Source organism: Elephas maximus, chromosome 7, assembly GCF_024166365.1.
Source record: "Elephas maximus indicus isolate mEleMax1 chromosome 7, mEleMax1 primary haplotype, whole genome shotgun sequence".
Taxonomy (NCBI): domain Eukaryota; kingdom Metazoa; phylum Chordata; class Mammalia; order Proboscidea; family Elephantidae; genus Elephas; species Elephas maximus.
In genome coordinates this window covers 6,871,309-6,892,163 of record NC_064825.1, presented here as the reverse complement: position 1 = coordinate 6,892,163, position 20,855 = coordinate 6,871,309, and the positions used below count along the sequence as shown (strand labels likewise).

Sequence of the window (20,855 nt, the reverse complement as noted above, 5' to 3'; positions counted from 1 at the left end):
AACACCCCCTGGTGGAGAGTCCAGTTTGTGTCATGAGGACAGGTTCGAAAGGCAGGTGACCTGAACCTGTAGACACTTTCTGCCGGAAATTCAGCTTTCATCGACATGAACTCTGTTCCCTGCTGTCATTTTGTAGAGGAGATAGATTATCCAGTATCCCGAGACTGGCAACCCAGGAGCCCAGGAACCTACCTGGAGACCTCATGGGAAGAACAGCTGTTGGAACAACAGGAACATTTAGAAAAAGAAATGGAGGAAACAAAGAAGATGATATCAGGACTACAGGTAGCTCTCTTGCTTGTAGTTTGTTTGTCCTAGTGCACTGATGATTATATTTAAATCACTAGCATCAATTGAAAATGCACTAATTTGTGTATGAGGGCAGAGCTGAATGGAGGTGGGGGGTTAGATAAAAGGAGTTAGTACACAAAGAACAGAAAATTCCTTCTATGTGAGTACTCCTAAATGGACTTTATGGACTCTTGTTTATAGCACAGCTGTTAAGATTTCAGCAAGGCCAGGAGCCATTATCAGCCCCTACCAAAAACTTATTCTGGCTCTGTACTTCATGAGTGGGTTTCTCCCTCATACAATGCTACAGACCTGTAGTTGCTGCTTTCACCAAAGATGGCACTGTGAATGGTCAGGAATTTTCTCCTGCGAATTCTCCAGCAGGAAGGGTGTAAGAGCTAGTAATGCTGCCAGGTTTCCGTTTGGGTCTAGCTAACTTAGCTCACTCCTAAGGCACATGCTAGTGGATGCCAGGAGACACTGATCAGGCAGAAGAGGTTTTCCTAGAGCAACAAAGCCCCTCAGTTTTTCTTATACCTGCAGCGCTGGCCTGGCCGGTCTCCCCCAGAGATGGGCTGGCCCGCTTGGCATAGTCCCACCCTGAATGATCCCCCCAGCCCTCTCTCTGTCTGTCCGTCCCTGTCTGAGCGCAGCCCTGGCGGTGTGCTGATGACTCTGAAGTTGCCCAGGACTATTCCTCCCTCTTTGTGCTGGGACTTGCACGGCTTCTGAACTGTCAGATTTTTACGGACATGCAAACAAAGCCCACCTGTCCGCGTGGCTCTGGCGGCCGGCAGGCAGCAGGGGGCGTGCTCCCAGCCAGCCAGCAACAGGGTGGGGACACAGAGGGCTCCTAAAGGAAAAGGAGCTTGGTGCTGCGGTGGAACAATTCGCATAATGTATGCCCCAGGAACTGAGAAGAGTTGGAGAAAAGTTTTCTGCCGCAGCGTTCCCCAGGGGAGAGTCGGTTTTCCATTTACTCTGCATTTTAAAAGGAGAGTCTTCTAAGGCCATTTAGATCCCTTTTCTCTGACTCCCTTAATGAGTACCTTAATGGAATGGTTTTTCATGCTATGCTTTAATAGGACATACTCCTTGGAGAACTTTGGGGTTATACTCAATCAGGTTTTTCCTGGGATAATTTGCACTATGTGAACTCAGATATCCGTGAGTTTGATTCTCAGTTTGGTCTGCATTTCCCAGCCCGAGAGAAATCCGAGGGCAGATTAGAGAGAAAAAGAAAAGAATTGACAGGCAGAAAGTCAGCATCCTAATACTGCGTGCAAACAGGCATTTTTAATTCACAGGCACAGGATCACAATGAGAATTCTGTTCCATTGTAGAATACAAAGGGGCTCACAGCATCCTCTGGGCTTCTTAACTCTTTCATTGATGGACAAGTTGCAAGCTAAGCTACACCCAGGATTTCTGACTTATCAGTATACCTTAGTTAGAGTCTGGTGAACAATTTGCCATTAGAGTCTATATTTCTGTAACATGGCTCTCATTTAGCTCCCTGCAGCCCTGTGGCTTCTCATATGCGTTGGCACTCTTCACCACAGCCCCGTGAGATAACCCAATACATTTGGTTACAAAATTGGATTATTAATTAGTGCTTGGTAGATCAACCATTGTCTGGACTCAAAAATGTTCTTTTATACTAACATTTGTGATGTAATTTGTGTTCCCTTTGTTGAAACAGAGTTTGACCTCTGTAACTCTTCTCTTTTGATTGAGTTGTGACAGAATCATGGTATAAAATGGGGACACACTTTTTAAAAAATCTTTCACTGAGCTGATGCAGGGTTGGAACCAAGTTTTGTGGGTTCTACAACATATACAATTTGGGGGACCCTCTTTAAGAATAAAATTACAAAGGTGTGAAGACAATATTACGTATACATATATATATATATATATAAAAAATTGCCATTGAGTCAATTCCAACTCATAGTGACCCTGTGGGACAAAGTAGAACTGCCCCATAGGGTTTCCAAGGAGTGCCTGGTAGATTCGAACTGCCAACCTTGTGGTTAGCAGTCGTAGCTCTTAACTATGCCACCAGGTTTCCAAATACTATGTATAGGCAAAGCCTTTTGTGGGGAGTGGAAATGAATGAGGACATCTCTGCAAAAGTTTTCTTTCTTGCTCTTTCCAGGCTGCCTTAAAAAAATGGGGAGTGGAAATGAATGAGGACATCTCTGCAAAAGTTTTCTTTCTTGCTCTTTCCAGGCTGCCTTAGGGGAGTAAAAATGCAGATTACGAAAACAAACAAAAATCAAACCCAAGTCAGTGGTATTCCAAACAATTCATTATAATAAACTTTCCTAAGCCTTGATAATGCTTTTAGTTCACTCTCCAGCAGGTGAAATTCAGTCTGAGCAGCTCTGGTTTGAAATGTGTTCTGTCACTCCTGAAAGGAAGGTTTGTTTTTAGATTTTCTTCAGCAGCCAAGGAACTTTGGAGCGGAGGATTCAAGTATGTCCTGAAAGACGAAAGAGGCCTAAAGCATGCACCATGGCACAATGAACTCTAGATGGTCCCAAGATTTGCAATTAGAGGTTCTTTTAAACAATAGCAGAAGGAGCCCTGGTGGTGCAGTGATTAAGCACTCAGCTGCTAACTGAAAGGTTGATGGTTCAAACCCATCAGCTGCTTCGTAGGAGAAAGATGTTTCAGTCTGCTTCCATAAAGATTACAGCTTTGGAAACCCTACGGGGCAGTTCTACTCTGTCCTATAGGGTCTGACTATGAGTCAGAATTGACTCGATAGCAACGAGTTTTTGGAAGCAATACCAGGACCAGCTGACATCGAGTCAGTTACAACTCATGGTGACCCCATGTGTGTCAGAGTAGAACTGTGCTCCATAGGGTTTTCAGTGGTTGATTTTTTAGACCACCAGGCCTTTCTTCTAAGGCCCATGTTGGTAGACTCAAACCCCCAACCTTTTGGTTAGCAACCTTTACCATTTGTATCACCCGGAAACTCCATCTAAGCAATACAAAAACAAACCCATTGCCATCGAGTCAATTCTGACTCATAGCGACCATACAGGACAGAGTAGATCTGCCCCATAGGATTTCCAAGGAGCGGCTCTTGGATTTAAACTGTCGACCTTTTTGGTTAGCAGTCGATCTCTTAACCACTATACCACCAGGACCCATTCGAGTGATAGAGGCACCTAAACAACTTTTTTTCTACCCTTATGCATCAGCAAAACTGCTTATTCTTTTGCGTTCTATGCTTCTGTCCATCTACCTAAGTGCCCCAAACAGAAGTCTGGCCATCCTCTTTGAATCTCTTCTCATCCTTCTCTCTATACCAGTAAACCACCAATCAAATTACCTTACCAAGGAGATTTCTAGAGGAAGCCGGGTTATGATTTCAGTTTGGGGTGAGCTCCATGTCCAACTCTGAGCTGTCAAATAAAAAACAAATCCAGACTTAATAAAAAGAGACTTTATTCAAAAGGAGAAGAAACGGACTATTGCAACATAGAGAATGCTCTGACCGTAAGATCAGCAAGTGTCTCAAGAGTTAGGCAGAAAGGTTTTTCTTTTAGAGAGAGAGGACTGGAAAAGGCTAAGAAAAAACTGGACGTGGGGAAGTGGGATGAAAGGGTGTCATGATCAGATAGTAGATCAGAGAATGACTTACACTGAGGCTGGCCTATTTTCTGGGAGGGGCCTTTAAGGAGGGGTTGTATGCTGGCTCAGGCCGAGGGGTAGGCCAAAGTTCAGAGACCTGGGAGAAGGAGAGAGGCTTACCAAAGTTTGGTTAACAAGCATTTTGATTGATCAGTGGGGATAGGCAGCTCAGTTAATCAGTTACGAGGCAAAGAATAGGAATTTTGAGGGTCCATGGTTTACTTTATCATAGGTAAACAAGGGGGCATCTGTGTGTCTTATCTAATTTCTTATGGAAAAGGGTGGTTCTTTGCAGTAAGCACTTTTCCAGAACACAAAGCAGGAGGGGGGCGGTTTCCTTAACCTTCACTGTTTTCCAAGAGCACAGGACTCAGATATAAAATTAAACGTTGTCAGAGCTAAGTCATCTGATGGGGAATTAAGTTTCTTTCTGCTTTGTGGTTATTCAGGCCTTACTACTCAATGGATCCTTACCTGAAGATGAGCAGGAGAAGCCTTTGGCCCTCTGTGAACCAGGAGTCAAGCTTGAGGAACAGTTGGTGAGCTCCTTCGTTTGTGAATGGACACTAAAAAATCTGGCTTGTGTATTTGACTTTTTTTTTTTTTTTTTTTAACTTTTGACACTGTTGACCGTGCCTCTTGAAATGCTCTCTTCCTCTGATCCCAGCTCTTCTGGTTTTCCTACTACCTTTTTGACTACTGTTTCTTTCTGTCATTCATTCATTCAGTCAACAGATACTGAGTGCCAAGTATGTGCCAGGAACTCCTTCAAGGTGCTGGAAATATGATGGGGAACAAAACAGACCTAAAGACCCTACCCTCATGGAGTTAATATTCATGTCTCCTTTGAAAGCTTCTCTTTTTCTTATGCTTTAAATGTTGATGCTCCTCAGTGTTCCACTCTGGGCTCCTTTCTGTCTAATACATTCACCTGGAAATTGTCTGCCTTCACTTATTTCCCACCACTCAGATGTTGCCTCTCAAATATTTATTTCCAGCCCAGCTTTCCCTGTGGAGTTCTAAATTTTATGTGCAACAGGCAATCTCCTGCTGATTATCTCCATTTATATGTCCCATAAGCATCTCAGTTTCAATGTGTCCTAAATCAAACAGCTTTTATCTCCCCTCCCACAACTACCACGGTGGCATGTCCTTTTGTGTTCTGCATCTTATCACCATCTAAATGCCCAAAACGGAAACCTGGGCATCATCCTCCAATTCTTTCTAATTTTCCTCTCTATTTCCAGTCAATCACTGAGTTTTGTCAGTTTACATTTTTAATATCTCCATCCAGTGTTCTCCATTTTCATAGCCACTACTTTAGTTCAGACCATCACCCAGTATTCTAGAGGCCTTCCAACTGGTTTTCCTGATTTCTATCCTGACCTCCTCTTACCCATTTTTTAAATAAAACCTCAAGAGTAATTTACCTTACAGGCAAATTTCACTTTCCGTTCCTTTGCATAAAACTTTACATTGGTTCCCCATTGCCATCACTGGCTTTTCATGAGCTGGCCTGGCCCCTATTTTTCTTTCCAACTTCATCTCTTGCCATTTCTCCTTCCCCTGGCCTCAGCCCTGGCCCCGGAACACACTTACTCACTCTAAGCTTTATCCATACTGAGGTACTTGCAGCATCCTGGGTATACACTTCCACTAGGGCAGGGCTGTTTCCTGTTATTCTTTGTATCCACAGTGCAGGGCCTGGCATCATAGGTATTCAATAAATATTTGTTGAATGAATGGCCTCTGAACTTCACAGCATACAGTACGTAACCATCTCTTTGCCATAATACAGATTATAATCCAAAGCCGCCTGGATCAGAGTATGGAGGAGAATCAGGACCTAAAGGTATGTCAGGACATGTGTATTTTATACTTTGAAAAATATTATGGGGATATTGTACTCAATTGGTAGGGAGGCAGAGTTAGGACTTTAGCTACATCTGTGTTATGCCTTTAATTTACAGAGAGAGATCTGTTCTAAACATGGCAAAATGGTAGTTGCTTTTTGATCTTGGTTGTGGGTATAGATGTCTATGTCATTCCTGGTTGCACTTTTCTATATGTGTGAAATGCTCCATAGTTGTTGTTGTGTTTTTTTTTTTTTTTTAATTGAAAGGAAAAAATGGATTTAATGTCAGTATGGTCTTTTTTTTTTTTTAATGAATACTTCCCAGAATTGTTTTAAGTCAGTGGTTCTTAACTTCTTTTGGGTCATAGGTATATGACTAAAGCTATTAACACTCTCCCCAGGAATGTGCAAGTGTCTATGCATACACACTTACAGATTGGAATTTTTAATAGAGGAACTTTTGAGCCTATCTGTGGAGTTAAGAAGCCCCAGTTGAAACGTGTTAGTTACAGATTGTTGGCATGATATAATAGGAAAAGACGATAGCAGGTCTGGGTTATGGGTGTTCCCCTCCTAACATCTCTTTCCTAGTGACAATCATATACATATATTGAATCGCGTGTAAGAGACGGTTAATTGCTCAGTATTTCATTATTAGGCTAAATGTGCTTTTGTTTGGTCCATAAAGAGCAATACTCTCTGAAGGAACCAAAAGTACTCTCTTTGGTGAACATTAGGAACTGAGATAATTATTTAATGATATTGGAGATAGATGTATTAAGATGTGATCATATATTTCAGTGAGAGGGATTTAAATTATGACTAGGTTTTCCCGTCAGTGAAGATTGCTGAATATAGGAAAGCCAGTGTATGGGGAGGTACGGCGTCTTCTTTCTTGGCGAGACTCTTCCCTACCTGGGTGCAGTTTAGCCTAGGCGTCACAGGGAAGAATGGAATGGGGTCCTGCTATTGCTTGTACAGGCCAGCTTTACCTCTTGCTGGATCACACCTACTTCCTGCCTCAGTAGGCGGGTAATTTTTCATGGAATGATCATCTGGGTGTTGTCCTCTTACAGACAGAATGAGGTAATGCTTCTGAAGCAACCCAGATGCTACCATCTGATCTAACTATATTTGGTTTACAGAAGGAGGTGCTGAAATGTAAACAAGAAGCCAGAAACTTACAGGGGATAAAGGTAAAAAGAAGACATTGTACTCCTTAAATAAAGTCTCTGTGAGCTAACGTTGTCTAGTGGTGAGAGTGGATACTAGGAGGGTAGTTGGGTCCTATAGTCGGTTCTTGTATAGATGCTGGCTGCCTTAAATGGGCTCTGGGCCATTGGTAAAGAAAGGGCTTTTGGGGTTGGAAGTGAAATATGTTGAGGGATATACGTTTGTTTTCACTGAGGCTTATTCTGGTAGTTAGGACTCATAGTGCAGACTTTGGTCTGTGCCCCCTTGGTTTTCTGTAAATGTAAAGTGCTCCCCTTTAGTTCTAGGGCAGAAAGTCCTTTTTTTAAAAACAGTAATTTACATAGCTTTTGATTAGTTAATAATATTCAAATGGCTTAAAGTTAAAAAGGTATATAAGGATCAACTGTGAAAAGCCTCCTTTCTATCTCCGTCCCCCAGTAACCTGGTTCTCTATCCTGGAGGCAAATTATATTATCAGCAAATATGTGTGTATGTAATTTCCCTCCACAGTGTTGCCCAAATGGTACCAAACCAAAACCAAACCCGTTGCTGCTGTCAAGTCGATTTTGACTCATAGTGACCCTAGAGGACAGGGTGAAATTGCCCTGTAGGGTTTCCAAGGCTGTAAATCTTTACAGAAACAGAATGTCACATCTTTCTCTTGTGGAGCCGCTTTTGGTTAGCAGCCAAGTGCTTTACCCACTGCGTCACCAGGGCTCCTTACTCAAGTGGTAGTGTAACTATAAGCACTTCTCGGCACCTTGCTTTTTTACTTAGCAGCGTGTTTTGCAGATGGTTCTATTTCAGTAAATAAAGATCTTCCTAGGTCTCTTTATGTCCACATAGAGGCTCTGATAACATTATTTCAAACAATTTCAACATATATTTATGTTTAATTCTCACAACATACTGCATAGTATTCCAACATATGTACATATGATAATTTATTTAATTAGTCTCCTATTTTTTTTTTTTTTGATGGTCTTTTAGGGTTATTTCCAGTCTTTTGCTAATAATATAAACTGTGCTCCAGCTTAATAACCTTAGATATATGCTATTTTGCCCAAGTGGGAGTTTATCTGTTGAATAAATACCTGGAAGTGGAAGCTGCTTTTCCCCTCTTCCCTCCACTCCGTTCGTGGATTAGACTAGAGGATAACTAAGCAGCATTTTCCAAAGTGTATTCTATAGCCTTAGTCCTTTGAGACACTTGAAGAAAAAAAAAAAAGCGTTCCATAGCCAAATAAGTTTGAGAAATGCCCTAGAGGCTTAAAGATCACAGTGAATATCAGCCTATTAAAGGATCTGAGAATCACTAACCACAGAAATGCTTGTCCTCCCATGCAGCGCTTACTAACATCCCATGGAGCATACTTGAGATGTTCTTCTAAATTACCAATGCCAAGACATCTGAGACTATCTGCCGTGTACCGTCATGGCAGGCAGCATGTTTGAGAATGGGCTCTCACATTCTCGAAGCCTGCATCATTACTCTGCAGTCTAGAGAGAAAAGTCAGGGCTAATATACTGGAAACAGGGAGAACTAGCCCAAGGCCATTAGCTCCCTGTGAAGTCACCATGGTTGTAGGAATGTGTGGTAGCTGACTCTCAGAAATAAGGATTTACCACTCACCTTTTCTTAGGCATGGTGGGAACCAAGAGGGCCCAAGCTGAGGGAAAGATAATTAAAACTGGTAAGATCCTAGGAAATTGGAAAGAGGAACCATCAGTCCAAGAACAGTTCTGAGTAGTAGACCTAGTTAATCTCAATCCTGGTCCAGACTAAGCATTGGAAGTAGGGCAGGAGCAGGCTCTGGAAGACAGAGTGGGAATAATTCCAGGGATTCTATGTGAACAGAGTGGGCAGGCAGGGGTCAGGCCCAGTCCACAGAGGTGGAAAGAAAAGACGTAATATAAATTGTGTATTTACATGCCCAGGATATAAATGAGAAAGCCAAGGTGGGAGTAAGGAGAGGGCACTGTCCAAGGTCAGGTTTACAAAGCGATACACTTGTAATTTGAATGTAGGCCTATCTGATCCCACTCATTCTCACTCTAGCATACCATGCTGTTAGGAATGAAACCAAAAAACCCCAAACTGCTTGCTGTCGAGCCAATTCCAACTCATAGCGTAGAACTGCATCAGAAATGAAGTAGAGGTAAAAATCAGGGTTCAGTCACCTTGGTAGGACAATGGGTAGGATTTTCCTTTAGATGCTAATATCCTGGAGGGGTACAGAAAAATGCCTGCTCAGCTCCTTATGGAAAGGCCCTTATACTCCTTTTATCTCCCATTCTGACACAACTAATGCTGGATACACGCAGGAAGGTTTAATAGCTTTTGATAATGACTGGCTGATTGGTTAATTGGGACTGAAATCATTGGTATGCTCTTTTTCCCTAGGATGCCTTGCAGCAGAGATTGGCTCAGCAGGACACATCTGTGCTTCAGCTCAAACAAGAACTACTGAGGGCAAATATGGACAAAGATGAGCTGCACAACCAGAATGTGAGTTAAATGAATGAATGCTAATCTTAGTGACCCCCTGTAGCAGAATGGGACATATATTTGTGTGAAGTCTTGTTAGATCCACCATCCTGATCTTTCTTATTTTACTTCTGGGATGCTTTCCCTTGTTAGTTTTATTCCCCATCAGGCTCATTTCTATTCCTAGGTGAAAGCCCAAACCACAGGAGGCAGGAAGGTCCTTGAGGTCTTCCTTAACTTCAAGGATACTGGGAGTCTGAGGCTAATTTGTAGGTCTGTGGTCTGTTTTGTCTGCAGTCTGATTATCTCACTAAAGTCATGGAGAGAAGCTGTGTGTTTTACCATGACCATGCCCTCTCTGTGCCTTATGCTGTGCTAACATCAGCTCTGGTTACTAAGTAGCCAGTCTCCTAGAGGGGTTGGCAGACAGTACATCTGTGCCAGTGAGTTCTTTCTTACCTTCTTGCAGGTGGATTTGCAGAGGAAGCTGGATGAGAGGAACCGGCTTTTGGGAGAATATAAAGTAAGAATAGATATCAGTTTGGAAATTATCTCCATCAGACCTTTTACAAGCAGCTTGACTGTTGCCCATTGTTGCTATTGCTCAGAGAGCACTTACGTACCCTGTTCACTTCTTTGCTTTCTGCAAGGAAATCTTCACTTAATGCACTAACCCTCAAAAATAGGTAGCATGGCTAGGAGAAGGAGTACAGAGTTAGGAGTCGGGAAACTTTGGTTCTGGTCTTACCTGTATCTCTAACTAGCGTGAATGGTACATAGTGTACCCCTACAAATGGTAGTTCCCTTCCTTTCTTACCTTTCTAAGAATCTTTTGAGCTGTGTAAGACTATTACAGTATGTAATGGCTTCTTGTTAAAGCGTGAGGAAAGGACTGTTCTCCTGAAGCTCTGCTTTACTCAGGTGGAAATTTTACCACGAAGGGTGAACTGTTCAGTGTCCTTGTTCTTGCCACCTATCTGAAAATTCTGTCTCCACTGCAGAAAGAACTGGGGCAGAAGGACCGCCTCCTTCAGCAGCACCAGGCCAAGTTGGAAGAAGCACTCCGGAAACTCTCTGAGGCCAGTTACCAGCAGGTGTGAACATATTCAGCTACTGACCCCTTGGCCTAAACAAATCCTTTTCTGATTTAGCTTCTGTTTTGCAGGTGGATCTAGAGCGGGAGTTGGAACACAAAGATGTCTTCTTGGCTCACTGTATGAAAAGAGAGGCAGATGAGGTACCTGGAACTCAGGTTCTCCCTCCCACATTTATAAGGAGATTCTGTTTCTGATTCAGGGCTGAACCAAGGCCACAGGTCAGCTTGTTAGGAGGCTGCAGGGTGAGGAGGTTAAGAGAGCAGGTTCCAGAATAAAAAAATTTGGTTTCAAATCCCAACTTTACTCACTTGCCCACTGTGTAACCTTGAGTAAGTAACCTTGAGGCTCGACCTTTGAGCCTTAGAAATAGGCTCATCTGGAAAATGGAAATAAAAGTGGTCCTCTGTGTCATTATGAGTAATACATGAGACACTATATGTAAATAATTAAATGTTAGGTCCATCTGACACAGAAAATATTAGTTGCTGTTATTTTTTTGTTACTGAAGCAAAGGCAGGAGGTGCTGGGGCACTTTCTGACCCTTCACCAGAGTGAGAACTCCAGTGGCCAGGGCGGAGGCTAGGCTGGGGGTCTCCGTTTCATTCATTCAGTGGTCAACAAATACTTATCAAATGCCAACTACATGTCAGGTATTGGGGCTATAGTAGTGAAAAAAGCGAGAAAGTCCATGCCCTCATGAGGCCCTAATACGTTAAAAAAACAATTATGTACTGTGTCAGGAAGTGATAAATGTAAAGAAGAAAAATAAGACAGGACATCTTGGCTTGGGAATTGTCTCCTATAACAAGCATCATTTCTTTTTTTTAATAATTTTATTTTTTGTTGAGAATATATACAGCAGAACATATACCAACCATTTCTACATGTACAATTCAGTAACATTGATTACATTCTTCAAGTTGTGCAACCATTCTCACCTTCCTTTGTATCATTTCTTCTTGCTGCTATAGGTGACCACCTACAACAGTCACAGCTCTCAAAGCAATGGCTTTCTCCTTCCAGTGGCAGGAAAAGGAGCTGCTGCAATCACCCACAGAGGGGTAGGTTCTTAGGATTTGGGTACAGACCTGCCACATTTAGCTGAAACCAGAAGACGGCCCCAGTCCTCACCTATGGACTAGCCTTTTATATCCCACTTCCCCAATTCGTGCATCTGGTGTATGTGTAAAGATGTGAGACACTTGATCTCCAAAATTAAGAATTAGTGGGCAAACAGATGGCCCACTTTTGTGGAGGAAAATTCCCTTCCATTCGTACCACTCCCCTAACCCCTGCAAAGGTGAAAGATCTTTCCTGGAAACTTTGCTCCTGTATCTTAAACCCAGTGGCTGGGACCTGGTTAACGATATGGCACTGCACCATGCCAACAGCACCTTGTTTTTCTCCTCAGACAAGTGACCTGCAGCTTTTCCGAGACGCTCTCCGCAGCCTGCGCAACAGCTTCAGTGGCCACGATCCTCAGCACCACACCATCGACAGCCTGGAGCAGGGCATCTCCAGCCTCATGGAGCGCCTGCATATCATGGAGACCCAGAAAAAACGAGAAAGGAGGGTAATCCTCTTTCTATGGTGTCTCTCTCACGCAAACTCCGAGGAAGCTTGGCTTGAGAATTTTAATTTAGAGGAAAAAAGGTTGCTGTTGAGTCCATTCTGACAAATGGCGGCATCATGTGTGTGAGAGTAGAACTGTGCTCCATTAGGGATTTTAATGGCTGATTTTTCCAAAGTAGGTTGCCAGACGTTTCTTCCGAGGTGCCACTGGATAGACTCAGACCTCCAGTCCTTCAGTTAGCTGCTGAGCGCTTAGCTGTTTGCAGCACCCAGGGACTTCAGTTTAGATGAAGGCAGGGTTAAAAGATATAAGACCCTGCTGAAGGTTGTAGCTGCTCTTCGCTTTGGCTTTCTTCTCAGTGGAGCTGACCATTCGTCCTGGTATAATAATCCAAGGGAGGAGCTGATAGTAACTCTTGCTCCTAGTAACTTGAGAGCTGTCTAAGGAATTGTGACCCTTAACCCCACAGGGCCTCTCTTTACTGCTTACTCCCCTACTTTCCAACCCCTGAATGTGCTTGGAAGAGACAGCATTGGATGATATAACATATGAGAAAGAACACTGGAAACTAGAAAGCATTGTATAAGCATACCTTACTATTGTTAGGATAAATATGTTCAGTTTACATACTGTGGAAGAAGAAGTGGTAGGAAAAGTATATATTTTAGGTAGACTTTTATGATCTACATTTCTTGATTAAGTTTCCTCATTGATCATAACTCCTGTGATTTTTGTGTGGTTGCCAGGTTCGGGGCAAGTCACCCAGAACTCAAGCAGGCAGCGAATACCAGGAGTCCTGGCCCCCTAATTCAAGTGAGTACTCATTTTTGCTCAGTAAGAACTCCCAGCATATTAGACTAGGCTTTAATATTTTTCATGCTACTAATATTTCGAGGTTATAATTTTGCTTATAGTGCTTCACTGTAATAATATTTCTTTCTGCAGAATTACTAGAATTGAGTTATTTCCAGGACTATGAAGACAAACACCATCTTCATCACCACCATTGCCCCAAGTGCTAGTTAGCCACATGCAGGATGCTGCTGACTCAGAGAGGCTAAAATATCTTTGGAAAATATACAAGCTCAAAACGCTTATTCCGGACAAAGCAAAATATAAAACAAACAAACATACACACACAAATGACTCTACAGTCTCAAAAGGTACAGAAATTTTCCAGTTCTTCTTGGAGTCAAGACGTTTAATTTCTTTGGGAATTTTCCTTAAGCTTTGAGTGGTTAGGTTAAAGTCCTACAAACTATTTGCACCATCTAGTGGCCATGGCTAGGAAGTATGTTTTACTTTGCTCCATGTCCACTCATTTCCCACCCTGTTCATCCCAATGTGTTGGAAACTTACCTTGCTTGGTAATTTCTTTTGTACTTTATATCTTATCTTTTGATTTAATAATGGTCACATTTTCTTATCTTTTATAGTTTATACAAGCCTAGTCTAAAAGCATCTAAACAATACTTTATAAAACCAAATAGTGGTAAAAAGCTGACTAAAACCAGTTTTGTATGTTACATACAGTATGCAGTATTAAAAACCACATTAATAAAAAAAAAAGCCTAAAGTAAAACACTTGAAATATTTGCACAGATGAAGAATGCAAAATAATTTTCTTTTTTTTTGTAGAGTAGACAAAATAGCATTCTCAAACCTCCAATCCCAGATATCTCGTTCTTCTCTGATGAGAGTTGTCTATATGGGGAATGAAACAAATTATTTTAGTACCAAAATTAGTTTCAATTTCTTTTTTGAGCATTGCTTCAAAATATTCCTCTCTGCCTTCTTGAGAGGGTTTTTATCTTACTGTTACCCTCTTCAGCACTTTTTCTAGGTGTCTGGGTGAGTGTAAACTAACAATGTAGGCAGGATGAAGTATTTGGAAATTCTTTCAAAAAAATCCTTCCTCCCTCAAACATTCCTTCCCTTTCTCAAACTACTACAGTAAATTCACAGCTGCTTGTAAACTAGGGTCTTAATCTAAAGCTTGAAATATCTATATTCACAAATAAGATGAAATGTCTCTCATCTGAAAATATAGAAAATTCTTTAATTCTGCTAGTCCTCTACCTACAGATGTATTTCTCTTACTCCTTGACATCAGACTTCTTGAAAGAATAGTCTACACTTCCTCTCTTTTCTTCCTCACTTCCCACTCACCACTGAACCCATAATAGTCTGACTTCTACCTCGTTACTCCACTTATTGTTATTTTTGTAGGGTCACTGTTGACCGTCTTATTGGCAAATCAAGCATTTACTTGTGAAATGTTACCTTTCATTAACTTTTCAAAAGCATTTATTATTCTTGACTGGTCTCTCCTTTTGGAAACATTCTTCTCCTTTAGCTTCAATGCCAGTCAGTTATTCATTCAACAAATATTTATTGAGCATCTATTGTGTACCACGTATGTTGGACCCTAGAGAGACAGAGATGAACGGGATGGACTTGGTACTTGCTCACCTTGGACTTACAGTCTAGTGGGCCACAGTTCTTTTTTTATGGCTCCTGATTCTTCCTGAATCTCCTTTTCTTCTCTTTCTCTGTCTAATCTTTAAGTGTCGGTATGCTCTGGGATTCCATTTGAGGACTAGGACTTCTCATATTCTCTTTGAGTGATTCCTTCCACTCCATGGCTTCAACAACCACTCTTCAGTGCTGATTATTTTGAAATCTTTATGTCTAACCCACCTGTTTTCTGAGCTTCAGGGCTATATATATATATATATATATATATATATTTTTTTTTTAATGTTTATTGTGCTTTAAGTAAAAGTTTACAAATAAACTCTGTCTCTCATACAAAAATTTATGTATACCTTGCTATATACTCCTAGTTGCTCTCCCTCTAACGAGACAGGACACTCCTTCCCTCCACTCTCTATTTTTGTGTCAGTGTCTGACCCCCTCTGCCCTCTCATCTCCTCTCCAGAGAGGAGCTGCCCACGTAGTCTCATGTGTCTACTTGATCCAAGAAGCTCACTCTTCACCAATATCACTTTATGTCTCATAGTCCAGTCCAATCCCTGTCTGAAGAGTTGGCTTTGGGAAGAGTTCCTGTCTTGAGCTAACAGAAGGTCTGGGGACCATGACCTCCCTGGTCCTTCTAGTCTGAGTCAGACCATTAAGTCTGGCCTTTTTACCAGAATTTGGGGTCTGCATCCCACTGCTCTCTTGCTCCCTCAGGGGTTCTCTGTTGTGTTCCCTGTCAGGGCAGTCATCAGTTGTAGCCGGGCACCATCTAGTTCTTCTGGTCTCAGGCTGATGTAGTCTCTGGTTTATGTGGTCCTTTCTGCTCTTGGGCTCATAATTACCTTGTGTCTTTGGTGTTCTTCATTCTCATTTGGTCCAGGTGGGTTGAGACCAATTGATGCATCTTAGATGGCAGCTTGTTAGCATTTAAGACCCCAGATGCCACTCTCCAAAGTGGGATGCAGAATGTTTTCTTAATAGATTTTATTATGTCAGGGCTATATTTTTGAATGTCAACTAGCTCTCTGTCTAGGTCCAAAGGAACTTCAAACTCTTGTCCAAAACTGGAAGCAAAATAATGTAGTGGGAAAAACATGGCCCATGGAATCAAACATACCTGGAGCACAAATTTGGCTCTGCCATCTGTGTGGCCATGGGCAACTGATGTCCCTGAATCTTGTTTTTGTTGTTGTTAGGTGCCCTCGAGTCACTTCCGACTCCTAGCGACCCTGCGTGCAGCAAAACGAAACACTGCTTGGTCCTGCGTCACCCTTACAATTGTTGCTATGTTTGAGACCATTGTTGCAGCCACTGTGTCAGTCCGTCTTGTTGAGGATCTTCCTCTCTTTTGCTGGCCCTCTACTTTACCAAGCACAATGTCCTTCTCCAGGGACTGGTCCTTCCTGACAACATTTCCAAAGTACATGAGACAAAGCCTCACCGTCCTTGTTTCCAAGGAGCACTCTGGCTGTACTTCTTTCAAGGCAGACTTGTTCGTTCTTCTGGCAGTCCATGGTATATTCGATATTATTTGCCAACACCATAATTCAAAGGCATCAATTCTTCTTTGTTCTTCCTTATTCATCGTCCAGCATTCACATGCATATGATGCGATTGAAAATACTATGGCTTGGGTCAGGCGCCCCTTAGTCTTCATGGTGACATCTTTGCTTTTTGACACTTTAAAGAGGTCATTTGCAGCAGATATGCCCAATGCAATAATATGTCATTTGATTTCTTAACTGCTGCTTCCATGGGCATTGATTGTGGATCCAAGTAAAATGAATTCCTTGACAACCTCAATCTTTTCTCTGTTTATCATGATGTTGTTTGTTGGTCTGGTTGTGAGGATTTTTGTTTTCTTTATGTTGAGGTGTAATCCATACTGAAGGCTGTGGTCTTTGATCTTCATCAGTAAGTGCTTCAAGCCCTGTTTACTTTCAGCAAGCAAGGTTTGATGATCTGCATATCGCAGGTTGTTAATGAGCCTTCCTCCCATCCTTATGCCACGTTCTTCTTCACATACACCAGGTTCTTGGGTTATTTGCCCAGCATACGGATTGAATAAGTATGATGAAAGGATACAACCCCGATGCACACCTTCCTTGACTTTAAACCATGTGGTATCCCCTTGTTCCATTGGAACAACTGCATCTTGTTCTATGTACAGGTTCCTCACGAGCACAATTAAGTGTTTCGGAATTCCCATTCTTTGCAGTGTTATCCATAATTTGTTATGATCCACATAGTCAATAAAACACAAGTAAACATCTTTCTGATATTCTCTGCTTTTAACCAAAATCCATCTGACATCAGCAATGATACCTGTTGTTCCACGTCCTCTTCTGAATCAGTTTGACTTTCTGGCAGTTCCCTGTTGATATACTACTACAACCATTTTTGAATTATCTTGCACAGTAGTTAAGAGCTTGGCTGCTAACCAAAAGGTCTGCAGTTCAAATCCACTAGTCACTCCTTGGAAACCCTATGGGGTGGTCCTACTCTGTTCTATAGGATCACTATGAGTTAGAATCAGCTCGACAGCAATGGGTTTTTTGTGTTTTCAGCAAAATTTTACTTGCGTGTGATATTAATGATATTGTTCAATAATTTCTGCATTCTGTTGGATCACCTTTCTTTGGAATGGGCACAAATATGAATCTCTTCCAGTCAGTTGGCCAGGTCTTTCAAATATCTTGGCATAGACAAGTAAGCACTTTCAGCACTGCATCTGTTTGTTGAAACATTTCAATTGGTATTTCATCAATTCCTGGAGCCTTGTTTTTCACCAGTGCCTTCAGTAGATCTTGGCATTCTTCCTTCAATGTCCTTGGTTCTTGATAATATGCTACTCCTGAAGTGGTTGAATGTCAACCAGTTCTTTTGCTGCAGTGACTCTGTGTATTCCTTCCACCTTCTGCTTCCGCCATAATTCAATATTTTGTCCATAGAATCCTTCAATATTATAACTGGAGGACTTGAATTTTTTCTTTAGTTCTTTCAGCTTGAGAAATGCCGAGCATGTTCTTCTCTTTTGATTTTCTAACTCCAGGTCTTTGCATAATTCATTCTAATATTTTACTTTGTCTTCTCAAACCATCCTTTGAAACCTTTGGTTCAGCTCTTTTACATCATCATTTCTTCCATTTGCTTTAGCTACTCTTTGTTCAAGAGCAAGTTTCAGAGTCTCTCCTGACATCCATTTTGATCTTTTCTTTCCTGTCATTTTGAAGACCTTTTGCTTTCTTCATGTATCATGTCCTTAACATCATCCTACAATTCATCTAGTCTTCTGTCCTTAGTGAAGTCAATGCGTGAGATCTGTTCTTGAGATGGTCTCCAAATTCAGGTGGGATATACTCAGGGTCGTATTTTGGCTTTCGTGGACTTGTTTTAATTTTCTTCAGCTTCATCTTGAGCTTGTATACGAGCAATTGATGGTCTGTTCCACAATTGGCCCCTGGCCTTCTTCTGACCGATAATATTGAGCTTCTCTGTTGTCTCTTTCCACAGATGTAGTCGATTTGATTCCTGTGTTTTCCATCCAGTGGAGTCCACATGTATAGTTGCCGTTTATGTTATTGAAAAAAGGTATTTGCAATGAATAAGTCGTTGGTCTTGCAAAATTCTGTCATGCAATCTCTGGCATCGTTTCTATGACCAAGGCCCTGTTTTCCAACTACCAGTCCTTCTTTGTTTTCAGCTTTCTCATTCCAATCACCGGTAATTATCAATGCATCTTGATTGCACATTTGGTCAATTTCACACTGCAGAAGTTGGTAAAAATCTTCAGTTCCTTCATCTTTCGCATTAGGGGCTGGTGTGTAAACCTGAATAATAGTGGTATTAACTGGTTTTCCTTGTAGGTGTGTGGATATTGTCCTATCACTGACTGCATTGTACTTCAGGATAGACCTTGAAATGTTCTTTTTGAGGATGAACGTGACGCCACGCATCTTCATTTTGTCGCTCCCTGCATAGTGGACCATATGATTGTCTGATTCAAAATGGCCAATACCAGTCCATTTCAGCTCATCAGTGCCTAGGATATGCCTAGGATATCAATCTTTATGTGTTCCATTTCATTTTTGATGACTGCCAGTTTTCCTAGATTAATCCTGTCACTCTCATTTGGTATTTCCCCATAGCTTAAGACTAATATCTCAATTTCTTAGCACTGCTATTATAGTCCTTTGCAGTCTGGCCCCTGCTCATTTTATTATCCTCATCTCCTACACGTCCCAATGTATTTGTTATGCTCTAGACTTACTACTTTACTTACAGTTTTACAAATACCAAAATCAAACCCACTGCCTTCGAGTTGATTTCAACTCATAGCAACCCTATAAGACAGAGTAGAACTGCCCCACAGGATTTCCAAGGCTGTAAATCTTTACGGGAGCAGATTGGCACATCTTCTCCCAGAGAACGGCTGGTGGGTTCGAACCACTGACTTTTTGGTTAGCAGCCAAGTGCTTTAACTACTGTGCTACCAGGGCTCCTCACAGTATTACAAATACATGATCCCATTTCATGACTTAGCATGTATCCTTCCCCCTTCCTGAAATAACCTTTCCAACTTCTCTACCTGCTTTTTTAAAGGTTTCTCTTCAAAGGTCACTTCAACTCTGGGGCCTTACTGACCTTCCCAGGTGGAATTAGCCTCTCCATCTTCAGTCTTCCCATATAGTTTGTCTAAATCTGGTTTTAATGTATTATAACTATTTGTAATCATGTCCATCAGCCATAGTTGACTCTAAACTCTTTGAGGACAGGGACCACAGGTAGTTGATTTTTGTGTTCTCAAAATCTAGCACATAGTAAGTGCTCAAGAAATGTTTGTTCGATGAATGTATGAATTGTAATCATACACTTTATTGCCAAAAGTTAATGTTTTATTTATGCAACAAATATTTATTAAACAACCACTGTGTGCCAGGCTCTGGTTCAGGGGTCAAAGGAGCATCGTGGCATGTGGTTTCAATAACTGACATTATTTGAAAAAAAACTCTGAAGACTGACTGAATGTGATTGCTGGGCGAAGAAAGTTCCCTTGTCTTTCTCCACCATATTAATTCATCCCTTGTACTCTCCCTTATTTATTTATTTATTTTTATTGTGCTTTTAGATCTAGGTGTACAGAGCAAATTAGTTTCTCATTAAATAATATACATATTGTTTTGTGACATTGGTTGCCAACCCTGAGATGTGTCAACACTCCCCTCTTCTCGACCTTGGGTCCCCCATTTCCATTCGTCTAGCTTTCCTGTCCCCTCCTGCCTTTCCGTCCTTGCTCCTGGGCTGGTGTGTCTATTTAGTCTCGTACACCTGGTTGAGCTACATGCATTATTGTTTGCTTTATGAGCCTGTCAAACCTTTGACTGAAGGGTGAACCTCAGGAGTGACTTTAGTACTGAGTTGAAAGGGTGTCCGGGGGCCATACTCTTGGGGTTTGTCTAGTCTCTGTCAGATCAGTAAGTCTGGACTTTTTTTTGTGAGTTTGAATTTTGTTCTACATTTTTCTCCTGCTCTGTCCAAGACCCTTTATTGTGATCCCTGTCAGAGCAGTCAGTGGTGGTAGCCGGGCACCATCTAGTTGTGCTCTGTTCGAGGCTGTGGTAGTTGTGGTCCATTAATTCTCCCTTATTTTTAACTCTTTCACAGAACTACTTTTCTGTGGCTACTAGTTTGATTTGGATCAATGCCTAAAATAAATTAAGGAGAAAATATGTGTAGGTGGAATTCCAGGAGGAACATCTATAAAAGTTTAATGATTTGTTTTTGCACCTTACGACTGAAGTTTCTGATTGGTCTTTTCACCTTTTCTCTTAAAGTGACAATCAGAAGCACTCATTAATTATATTTTTCCATAAGTATTTTTACAAAGGGTAGAAACAAGGTGTGGCTATAGAAACCTGAGTTAAAGGCCATAGCACCAACACATATAGATCGTATATAGCTAAGGTTAAGGTAAACCTTGTACCTTTTAGACTGGAAGCATAAGGCCCCTTGGGATATGAGTTTCTAAGGTTACTTTGCTCCTCTGGTTCTTGTTCTTATTCATTTCTCTTTTCCTGATTCACTTGAGCTCTCTCTACTGACCTCCAAAATCTAAATGTTGTTAGAGTTTGCTGCTCTGGCTATGTGTCTGCTCTGCCTTGGCTGAAATCTTACCAGGCTTCACTGTCCTCTTTTGACCTTTAGTAACAAAGCCTGTCAGATCAGTTG

At 41.6% G+C, this 20,855-nt stretch overlaps 1 protein-coding gene across 7 annotated transcripts in view; it reads left to right on the top strand.

Moving 5' to 3' along the window:
• DIXDC1 (DIX domain containing 1) overlaps nucleotides 1-20,855 on the top strand; it is a 108,329-nt gene that overhangs the window by 81,494 nt on the left and 5,980 nt on the right. For 5 of the 7 annotated variants that reach the window (XM_049889265.1, XM_049889267.1, XM_049889268.1 and 2 more), the window contains 11 exons: nucleotides 137-285; nucleotides 4,389-4,478; nucleotides 5,738-5,791; nucleotides 6,940-6,990; nucleotides 9,393-9,497; nucleotides 9,946-9,999; nucleotides 10,478-10,570; nucleotides 10,642-10,713; nucleotides 11,545-11,634; nucleotides 11,985-12,146; nucleotides 12,893-12,959. In XM_049889265.1, the coding sequence (XP_049745222.1) occupies nucleotides 137-285; nucleotides 4,389-4,478; nucleotides 5,738-5,791; nucleotides 6,940-6,990; nucleotides 9,393-9,497; nucleotides 9,946-9,999; nucleotides 10,478-10,570; nucleotides 10,642-10,713; nucleotides 11,545-11,634; nucleotides 11,985-12,146; nucleotides 12,893-12,959 (987 nt within the window). Of the gene's footprint in view, nucleotides 1-136; nucleotides 286-4,388; nucleotides 4,479-5,737; nucleotides 5,792-6,939; nucleotides 6,991-9,392; nucleotides 9,498-9,945; nucleotides 10,000-10,477; nucleotides 10,571-10,641; nucleotides 10,714-11,544; nucleotides 11,635-11,984; nucleotides 12,147-12,892; nucleotides 12,960-13,091; nucleotides 14,165-20,855 lie in introns of those variants that run through there. The other 2 variants (XM_049889269.1, XM_049889266.1) reach the window with 2 other exon arrangements.